Source organism: Nestor notabilis, unplaced genomic scaffold, assembly GCF_000696875.1.
Source record: "Nestor notabilis isolate BGI_N333 unplaced genomic scaffold, ASM69687v1 scaffold29630, whole genome shotgun sequence".
Classification (NCBI taxonomy): domain Eukaryota; kingdom Metazoa; phylum Chordata; class Aves; order Psittaciformes; family Psittacidae; genus Nestor; species Nestor notabilis.
The window spans coordinates 1-10,902 of NW_009911157.1; the positions used below are offsets into that span (position 1 = coordinate 1).

Below are 10,902 nucleotides of genomic sequence, written 5' to 3' on the forward strand. Positions count from 1 at the left end.
TTCCAACCCAAACCAGGCTGGGATTCTGTGTCAGCACAGGAGCTGAGATTGCCCTGTAGGTTTGGTCTCAGTCTGCTTTAGATGCAAGCATCAGAACAGCAACAAAGGAAACCGAGTCAGCCAAGGGAACACACAGAGGTTGAAAGATGACTTTTCCCAGTTGCAACACCCGGCCAAGCACAGGTAATGGCACAGCAGGACTCAGCTTCTGCAGCCACGTATGTCTATAGCAGCAATGGGATGACTAAACCTGCAGAATCAGGGGACAGTCCCTGATGAAGGTCCCTCCCCAGCATCCTTGTAGCCCCCTTCAGACACTGGAAGCTGCTCTGAGGTCTCCAGCAGCTTCTCTTCTCCAGGCTGAACAGCCCCAATGTTCTCAGCCTGGCTCCACACGGGAGCTGCTCCAGTCCCCTTACAGCCAAGGTGCTGGGCAGCTGACAGGCACAAAGAGCCACCACAAACGTGGACAAGTTCAGCAGAGTTCAGCTTTACTCCCCGAGGGGCTGGAGGGGGAGATGGTCACCACTGAAGCGTGGTATTAAGCAAACCTGACAACTGGGGAAGTTGCCAATTTTAGCAATAGCTGAAACCATTTATATACTGGGGGGGGGGGAAGTTGTCAGAGGGGAACGTGATGCAAGAGATGCCTCAGACTCTCACGCTGGGAATGCCAACTCACTGGCATTACTATAGCAACTATATTTACGTTTAAGCTCTCATTATTTGCTATAAGCCATTCCTAGGCGGTTTGCTAAGGAATTGAGGCTTGAGAGCTTGTGCAAGCCTATTTGTCTGCCCATCCTAATGGTTTCCAACTGGCCAATTCCAACCTAGTTTAATGGCGAGGTGGCAATATGAAAGATATGAAAGTCCTGAGTGTTTCATGCAATGGCAGCAGCTGGGTAAAGAGAAATTAGCATCTCGGTTCTATCCCCAAGGGAAAGGCCCTAGGGCAGGCTCAGCCATGCAATTCAGCATCAGAAAGTCCAGCAGGAAGAGAGCCAGTGAATGAAAGCTGCAAAGAAACCCCCAGGCTTCACATGTCAGGCTGCTCCAAGAGCCTTTTGCATACGTGCTTCTAGCATCTCCTCACAGACACAGTGTGGGCTGCTTTGGAGGCTTGTCTTGTTCCTAAAGCTCGCTCCTGCTGTCATACAGAGGGTGAACAAACAGCTCAGAGGAGCCTTACCTGAACGGCTCTTCCCATCCTTTGCATGGACATCAGCACCAAGGGACAGCAGCGTCTGGATGGTGTGTGCATGTCCTTCCTGCAGTGGTGAGCACAGGCACAAGGAAGAGTCAGCAACGTGCAATTCCCAGCTATACATGTAGCAGAAATAACACAGGCCTGAAGAGAAAGAGAGCCACAAGGGAGCTGGTGCTAACGGCATGTGGCAGCAGGGAGGGCACAGACACAAATCCACTCTGTCATTGTCAAATGTGCAGCTACCAGGAGCTGCTCCAGGCTCCAAAGGAAATCAAGGTCATAGAATCCCAGACTGGTTTGGGTTGGAAAGGACCTTAAGATCATCCAGCTCCAACCCCTGCCACGGGCAGGGACACCTTCCACTAGAGCAGGTTGCTCCAAGCCCCTGTGTCCAACCTGGCCTTGAACACTGCCAGGGATGGGGCAGCCACAGCTTCTCTGGGCACCCTGTGCCAGCGCCTCAGCACCCTCACAGGGAAGAGCTTCTGCCTTATCTCCAACCTGAACTTCCCCTGTTCCAGTATGAACCCATCACCCCTTGTCGTGTCACTCCAGTCCCTGATGAAGGTCCCTCCACAGCATCCCTGTAGCCCCCTTCAGACACTGGAAGCTGCTCTGAGGTCACCACACAGCTTCTCTTCTTCACTGGGGCCATTAGCCAGGGATAGCCCAGGTAGAGCAGACACACTGCTGTCACCCCAGGGGAGGTGGCCAGAGAAGCCACCAGGCACCTTCTGCATCCCTTCCACTGGTAGCCCGTGAGAGGAGTTAGAGCTTGACCCTCAGTCAGCATGTCTACATGCCTTCCATGTCCCTGGAAGCAATTTCAACCCAGCAAGAGGCATCCCAGGAGCATAATTCTCTCTGCATACATCTAACATCACGTTTTAAAATCAAAAGTGTCCAATTTTGACCAAGAGTGCCCAAAATCATGTTATGGTGCAGAGCTGTCTATGGCAGTGGTGCTTCCACCACCAAAGTCTGAGCAATGCTTTGGCAGGGCATGTGTGATAGACACACAACCCAGTCCAGATCCTGACAGATGGGTCTGCTTTTACACCTTTAGATCCCACAATGATCCTCCTAATTATGGTCCATAGATTTACCTCACACAGCTTGAGGTGTGAGGAATCAGGAGGACTGTCTCCCAGTGTGGCTCTGAAGGAGTTAATGCACAAAGGACCTCTGAGAACCGGGTGACACAACCTAAAGATGTTTCTTAATAGCAATTAGTGCACTAATTTGTCAAGTGCTCCTGCCTTTGCCTTTCCAGTCCTCGCCTCCAGGCAAGTAACTCAATTAAACTGCTTTTAACTTCAGCTGGTCCCACAAGTGGAGGATCCCTCACTTACCTTCTGTAATTGGCCACCAGCTGTTAAAAGGACTAAATGTCAGCAAAACCCCTTCTCCTACACTGTAAATCCACTTCAAGTACCGCAGGGACCCAGAGGTGCTCCTGCCGAGGTGGATTTCAGCTCACAGAGCAGAACCTGGTCCTTACAAGAGACATTGAGGTGCTGGAGCGGGGCCAGAGAAGGGCAATGGAGCTGGAGCAGGGCCTGGAGCACAAGTGTGATGGGGAAGGGCTGAGGGACCTGGGGGTTTAGTGTGGAGAAGAGAAGGCTCAGGGGGGACCTGATCGCTCTCTGCAACTGCCTGACAGGAGGATGGAGCCAGGAGGGGGCTGGGCTCTGCTCCCAAGGAACAAGGGATGGCACAAGAGGAACCGGCCTCAAGCTGCCCCAGGGCAGGTTTAGCTGGAGCTGAGGAACAATTCCTTGCCCAGAGGGTGCTCAGGCATTGGAACAGGCTGCCCAGGGCAGGGCTGGAGTCACCGTCCCTGCAAGTGTTCACAGCCCGTGGAGCCGAGGCCTCAGTGCCAGGGGTCAGTGGTGGCCTTGGCAGGGCTGGGAATGGTTGGGCTGGATGAGCTTGAAGATCTTTTCCAACCCAGTTGATTCTGTGGTTCTATGATGTGAACTGTTGCACATCTGCCTGCGGTACCCTCAGCACCAGTATTTCCTCAGGGATTACTCCAGTATTTGTAACTCCCCGTGAGAAGAGGCAGAACACCACACTCACACACCGTCACAACCCGCAGCATCCTCTGCCCCCCCTCTGCCAGCAGCCAATTTGAAACGCTGCAGGGGAAGATGCAACACAGCCCTCCCCTCTGCTCCCTTCTCCATAAATAACCCTCTCTCCCTGAATAACACGCCTGACTTTGTAATGTCTTCAGTGCAATGAATTAGTCTTTGTTGTGTGGTATGAGAATGGAAGGCTCTTATTTTTAGCCCTAACACCCCCTCTTTTCCCCCCACCCCATCATCATCATACGACTCAGTAGCATCTTCCCCCCCTGCTCAAGGTTCCCATTTCCCTGCTGTATGTAGCAAAGACAGTGAGCCAGGAGCCGCTTTAGCTGCCACAGCCTTGGCAGCAAATTGAGTTGAAAGCATAATTTGATTTTCATGTATTTATAAATGCAAAGTAATAAGAAAAGAACTAAAAACCCCATCAACCCACCAGCCAAACAAATGATGCTGTAAATATAAAGTGACACTGAGCCTCGGGAAGGAAGAGAAACCCATCAAATCTCTCCCCAGTCAGCCTCTCTCCAAGACAGAGCTGGGATCTTCTCCAAGGCACATTATACTCCCCAATAGCCTTGCTGTTGAACGTACCCTTGGCAACCAAAAGGGCTTTCAACATGGTTTCTTAGAGCATGAGGAAGAGAAGCTGGGAGAAAGGCCTCTTTTGTGGGAGCCAGCAAATGGCCCGGCTGGGTCCTGCTGGAGGTGAATGCTGTTGCCAGCACTCCAAGTAAGTGTCATTGATGCTTTTGTGGGAGCAGGGTGCTGGGTTGCTGCTTTGTTCCCACTACAAGTCTAGACTGGGCTCTCAATGCTGCATGTTAAAGCTCACAAGGTTTAACATGCAGGGATCCGAGCAGCGACCTTCCCTTGCTGCTGGCTGCCAGCGTGCTGCACGCTGCTGTGACAGCACCAAGCATAAGGGAGGCAGCAGGTTCCCAGAAGGGATCCTGGTTAGTGCCGAGGCTGTTGGGATGTGCTCTGCACTCCCAGGGAGCGTTGCAGAGTCCAGAGCACATCAGGTCCCACTTCCCACACAGGCAGGAGATCGGAGGAAGAGAAAGCTCAAACAACTCCCGCTGCCTGGAATTCAAAACAGCTCCAGAGCGAAGGACGCAGATAAGCTCCTGGAAGTTCCCTCCACCTCTTCTCCTCTCCTTTCTCATGTCTGGCTACGGGCAGGCCAGATCCCAGCCGACTGGGACAAACAACTGCTGGTTTGCAGCACACCAGGAAGCTGCTGACATGAAGAGTGAAGACAGAGAAAGAAATCAGAGCAGCGTCCCATCCACGTCTCCTCTGTCAGGTGAGTGAAGAGACACTGGTGAAGAGCTGTCACAGCTCATGAAGTTTTGGTACCTACAGCTTCCAGTAACCAGCAGGGTGGGCTCCCTTCAGGTATTCAGTGTGAGCAGCAGGTCGAACGAGGTGACCCTGCCCCTCTGCTCTGCTCTGGTGAGACCCCACTCACAGCACTGGGTGCAGTTCTGGGGTCCTCAACATCAGAAGGACATGGAGCTGTTGGAGCAAGTCCAGAGGAGGCCACGAGGATGAGCAGGGGCTGGAGCAGCTCCCGTATGGAGACAGGCTGAGAACATTGGGGCTGTTCAGCCTGGAGAAGAGAAGCTGCTGGAGACCTCAGAGCAGCTTCCAGTGTCTGAAGGGGGCTACAAGGATGCTGGAGAGGGACCTTCATCAGGGACTGGAGTGACAGGACAAGGGGTGATGGGTTCAAACTGAAACAGGGGAAGTTCAGGTTGGAGATAAGGCAGAAGCTCTTCCCTGTGAGGGTGCTGAGGTGCTGGCACAGGGTGCCCAGAGAAGCTGTGGCTGCCCCATCCCTGGCAGTGTTCAAGGCCAGGTTGGACACAGGGGCTTGGAGCAACCTGCTCTAGTGGAAGGTGTCCCTGCCCGGGGCAGGGGTTGGAGCTGGAGGAGCTTTAAGCTCCCTTCCAACCCAAACCATTCTATGACTCAATTGCACTTTGGTCCAAAGGCAGTGGACTGGAAGAGTAACACTCACCAGAGTGTGGGTCAAGCCCTATCCAGGGCACAGTCAACTGGATGAATAGCAAACGATTTGAGCCCTATCACCACCCACCTCTACTGCTCAGCCATGTGCAAGGCAGGAGGGTTCACTAACCCTTAGGACAGCCAGTGGCATGGGCAGGAGGGTGGAGAATAGAGCAACTGATACCCACCACCCCTGTGCAGACAGCTGGACACACTTAATGAGGTCTAAACCCCATTAAACAGGGTATGGGACTGGTTAGGAGCAGACAGTGTAAATCCTGCACCAGAGGTGAGCATTTAAGCCAGCCTTGTTTAGATGCCTGCTTGTAGCACAACCAGCTGGCATGGACACTGTAGAGGAACAAACCTTGGCTGCATAGTGCAGTGCTGTGAGCTGCAGGGCTGTCGCTCTCTCATTGACATCTACACCCAGCTCAGACACAAGGAACTGGATGGCTTCATCCTGTGCTGTAACTGCCGCCCGATGCAGAGCTTGAGCACCCAGTGCATCCACAGCTGTAGGACAGGCCTGGAATGGGGGAAGAGGGAAAGGGAAAGCAATGAACAGCATGGCCAAACCTTCAAGGACAATGACATGCTGGAGCAGAATCGTGTCTGCTGGCCATGGTGATGGCAATGAACACATGGGGTGTCCCTAGCAGTTGGTAGCACCGTGATTTGCAGACCAAAGGCAGCTCTCAGCTAAGCTTGTTAAGAGATAAGCAAAACTAGTACGAACAAAGAACAAAGCCCCTTCTCTCTTCTGCTGGAGAACATACAGTGGGGTTTAACTCTTCAAACCAGCAAGAAACAACCCAACTCCAACCATTGTGCTGGTGGAGAAGCAGCTGAACATGGGTAGAGGGAGGGAGATGGGTGGATGACCTCATGAGATCTCTTGTGTGAGTCTCTGACCATAAACCACAATGACATTAAATTGAGAAGGGTAACAGAAGTAATACACAGTGAGTACACTCATCTTAAGGGATATAATCCAGCCTCTTGAAGCCTGGTGGGCCTGACTCATGGCTTTATTATCCTAGAAGGTAACAACACTGCCATTAGCATTTCTTGTGCTGCTTCATGGCACTAAACCAGGGCATCACAGTGAGGAAATCAAATCAACTATTCCATCTTCACTGCGTGAAACATGGGACTACAAATGTAACCAACCTTCACAAGTGTTTTATCCTGTAAGGACCAGATGAGCAAAGATAAGCACATGAACCTCTGAAGTCAATCAGCACCTATGCACTCAAACACAACCTGGGCATCAAACCATCTCTGCTGGGTGAGGCTCTGTGTTACAGCTTGTGCTCTTGAGAAGTGTGGCACCACCTTCCCTGGCCTGCTCTGTGCCATGCTGGGGGCTCAGGTGGCCAATTCCACCTCCCTGTGTGGCACAAGCAGATTAAGTCTATGATTCTATGGCTGGTTTTGCCATCCTGCCAGGCCAGTGAAGTGCACTGGCTCAGGATGGTGCCCAACAAACACCAGAGCTAGTGCAGGGGAGAGGCAAAGCAGACAAGGAGGCTCTCACCTCTGTGAGAATCAGCCCTGAGGTGGGCTCCAACCACCTCACAGCAATTCAGCAGGCAATAAGAGGGCAGCGGTCTGGTTCCTGCTATGTACAACTGGCTCTGCTCACACCCCTTTATGCCTTGTGTGCTGGAGGGAGCCAGAGATTACTGGGACACAACATGGGAGCAGCAGCTGCCATGAGAGACGGAGGCACAGCCTGACACCTCCGTGTTATTCACCCTCAGCACTGCCACCAGAGCCACCACGCTGAGCCCTGGCACTCCCAGTGCTGGTCTTGGCTTTGACACAGCAAATCCCATCCCCTCCTGCCACTGCCTTGTGTCTCCATCCCCCTTCACCAGCTATGGGGACATATCCCTACCCCTGGGCGAGATCTGCACCATGAGCTGAGTCCTGGTGCTCATCTCCAGGGGGAATTGCCCTTCTTTTGCAATTCACTTCTTTACACTTTGGGAATCTGCTTCACAGGAACACACGGACTGCCTGTCCTGGCAGTTCTAGGCCAGGTCCTGGAGGAGGGAGCTGAGCTTTTTGGCACCCACCTGGTGTTTTTCCAGGAGCAGCCGGGCAATGCCGACGTGCCCATTCTGGATAGCATCCATAAAGGGAGTGACTCCACATTTATCCCTGCTGTCAGGTTTGTAGTGGCACCTGGGAGGGAAGAAAAAAGCCAGGACAGAGTTGTTGGTTGTTCCAAAATCCTTCCTGCACTAGTTGCTCTGCATTGGTGGGGTGGGAGACTATTGGTGGATGGGACTGGAAGTGGCATATACCATGGATAAACCTATCTCAGTGCTTTCTGCCCTGTAGTGTGGTTTGCTGGGATTTTTGGGGCCAGAGAACTGGTATTCAGCTGGTGCAGCTTGCTACAGGAAAGCCAAGGCTCTACAGATGATTTCCCTTGCCCCCCCAAACCAGGATGTTTTTGGGGTAGGAGGCAGAGGACAAAGCCATATCCTCATGTAACACCCCATACAAAATCAAAGCCCAGAAATCTCACTCAGGTTAAAGCTCCATTGAAATACGACTAAATTGAAATGCAAAGCCTGGCTCAAATCACAGGCCTGTGTTTATGCTGGGCCAACCCTGGACAGGAAATAACAAGGTTGGGATGAGTTGGTTAAGAGTAGCCACGGTTGTGATGCTCAGGGAAAGCTGCTGGCAGCTGGTTTGGAAGGTATCAGGGTCAGGAAGAGAGGGCACAAGCTGATTTAAAGCCACTTCACGGCAGTATCCTGGAAGCTACAGCCTGAAAATAAAGCCTGGGGGCTAAGCCCAGCCTGGGGGGTTTAGTGTGGAGAAAGCTCAGGGGGGACCTGATCGCTCTCTGCAACCGCCTGACAGGAGGATGGAGCCAGGAGGGGGCTGGTCTCTGCTCCCAAGGAACAAGGGATGGCACAAGAGGAACCGGCCTCAAGCTGCCCCAGGGCAGGTTTAGCTGGAGCTGAGGAACAATTCCTTGCCCAGAGGGTGCTCAGGCATTGGAACAGGCTGCCCAGGGCAGGGCTGGAGTCACCGTCCCTGCAAGTGTTCACAGCCCGTGGAGCTGAGGCCTCAGTGCCAGGGGTTAGTGGTGGCCTTGGCACTGCTGGGGTGGCCTTGGCAGGGCTGGGAATGGTTGGGCTGGATGAGCTTGAAGGGCTTTTCCAACCCAGCTGATTCTACGACTCTGGAGGAGCTGCACCCAGAACTGAGCTGTCAGAAAACTGGTTTGTTGCTATCGTGTGGCCTCGGACACCCTGGGAATGAATCAGCGCAGAAAAGGAGCCGTTACACAACCAGGGTTTATGTCATAGCCAAGTCGGAGCCCAGCCGGAGCATCCTTGTCTCAGAGGGCTCCAACCAGCTGTGAAAAGCCCAGAGGAAACGGACACAGCCTCGGGATCGCACGCGGGGCAGCTGTGCAGCCAGGCTTCCCGAACGGAATGAATGCCTTTTTGTGTCCTGGAGCGAGCCTGGCAGCGGATGGGAGGCAGGGAATTGCTGGGAGGATTCCTGCTTACCGCTCCAGGAGCAGCTCCACGACATCGGAACAACCGTGCATCGCTACGAGAGAGGAAACGCAGCGCTGGGTTACGTTTTCACGCCATACACTGAAACATACTGAGCTTTCTGCCCCTTTTGGCTTACTCACAATGAGGGAAGGGCTTCCAAGAGGCTTTAAATTCAAAGCTTTGGGGTTTTTCTCCAGATCTCAAGCCTTCTCTAAAAAACTGATCCTATAGGAAAACACCAGACAAACCAGGGGAAAGGCACCGTTTGCCTCTACCTGCAGAGTACAAGCAATTAAGCTGACACAAAAATCTCTTCTTACAAGTGTTTGTTAATCCCCGAAGTGAAATCTGGGAGAACCAGGATGAACACAGAGTAAGGAGCTGGTGAACAGCTGGATGGTATTTTCCAAGCCCTCCTCAGTCACTACCCATCACTCCCATCCCATCATCCTAATGAAACATCCTCACCCTGACAGCAGCATCTCCGAGGAAAAACAACAACAGTGGGGGAGGATCTGAACATCCTGCACTGAAACAGTCTCTCTTGTAATAAAAACCAACCACACGTTGTATTACTACAATGTCAGGACAGCCTCAATCTGGCTTTTTGGCTTTTTTTTCCCCCCCTCTTGAGGTCATTTTGCAAATGAAATGAAATACATTAAAGGCAAAAACCCAACAAACCAAGCCCAGAGCTGCTACAACAGGCTATTTACTGCGTGTGAGGGAAGAAGGGCCCCTGGTACATGTGTGTTACCAGCAATAACTTTCAGACACAGCTGCACAATAGCTGCCCTTTGAAAGCCCAAGGAAGGGCTCCCATCCTCCCAGATCTTGGCCATTTGCTCTCTTTGCCTCAGGCTACGGATATATGAAGCAGCAAAGCTTAAGGAACCAACATGAAAAAGGATTGCACAGGGGAGAAAATTACGCAGGGATAACTGTGCCAGGAAGCCAGCTGGCCTGGTCACGGGTTAATGTGCTCATATCCACACCCTTGGGATGTCAACTCATTGAGACAGCAGTTTGTCTGGACGTGATTTCCCCCGGCATCCTCTCCAGCCCCTCATCCATGTCCCTGTTTCAGGAGCTGTGTCCGTGTAACTGGGCTTTATGGTGGGCTGTGTGGAGATGCTGGCACCAGCACCCACCCAGCAGCAGCCTCCAGCATCGTCCTGGGTTAAAATCATGCTGGGAACCAAAGGTGAAAAAAAATGCCACCCACGCCATTCCGGCGGCCCAGTTGCTCCCACACCGGCTGCTGCTCTGCCAACATGTGGTCCAGGTCTAACCTGGAACAGTGAAATAACCAGAAATCAACCCAAACCATAGGGTGAGGGCTTGGCCACAGTGGAAGTCAAACACAGGAGGTGACACAGAGGCTGAAATACTTCTATGAAGCAGTGAGAACTGGGTGCTGGATCCCACTGTTGCTGCCTGTACCCCCATATCCCAAGCACTATGAGGCAGGGAGGAGACTTTAAGCTCAAGGTCAGAAGCACTCCTTTTCCTCAGGACAGTCCTCACCCTGCTCCTAATTCTGCCCCCAGACCCTCAACTCCCCAGTGTGGGGAGAGGGTTGAGAGGGGGCTGTGAGCCCAGCCTGCCAGCCCAGACATGGAAACACAAGAGCTGGGATTGAGCAGGGGCAGGAGAACACACAGGCAAACAGGGATTAGCCATTTCTCACTCACACAACCTGCTCCTCACCAGCCAGCCTGAAACACCAAACAACTCATCATTCCCAGGTCGAGCGCAAGGAGTAAGGCACAGCCAATGCTCCTGGGCTGGGACTGTCACAGCTGATGAGCACAGTGCAGTGGACAGGCAACTCCTGAGGGTCGGAGAAGGAATGGGAGTGACAGTCGAGGAGCAACATACCCAACAGATTCATTACAGCACAGCAAGGCTCTCTTTACACCACCTCGGGTCCTTCCAGAGAGTCAATCCCTATGAAATTCTTTGGGAAATGAGTTTAGGTAGCTGCAGGTTTGAGCAGTGGCTCCCCATGCTCATCTCTCCTGCAGAGACACTGCCAAACCCTTGGGGG

At 52.7% G+C, this 10,902-nt stretch overlaps 1 protein-coding gene across 1 annotated transcript in view; it reads right to left on the reverse strand.

Annotated features, from left to right (window-relative positions):
* Positions 1-1,192: 1,192 nt before the first annotated feature.
* The window catches only part of ANKRD16 (ankyrin repeat domain 16), a gene marked incomplete at both ends in the record, with an annotated part of 14,012 nt that continues 4,302 nt past the window's right edge, over positions 1,193-10,902 (reverse strand). Inside the window, 4 exons of the mRNA XM_010013379.1 lie at positions 1,193-1,271; positions 5,684-5,845; positions 7,401-7,509; positions 8,862-8,904. Coding sequence (XP_010011681.1) covers positions 1,193-1,271; positions 5,684-5,845; positions 7,401-7,509; positions 8,862-8,904 — 393 coding nt within the window. The remainder of the gene's footprint in view (positions 1,272-5,683; positions 5,846-7,400; positions 7,510-8,861; positions 8,905-10,902) is intronic.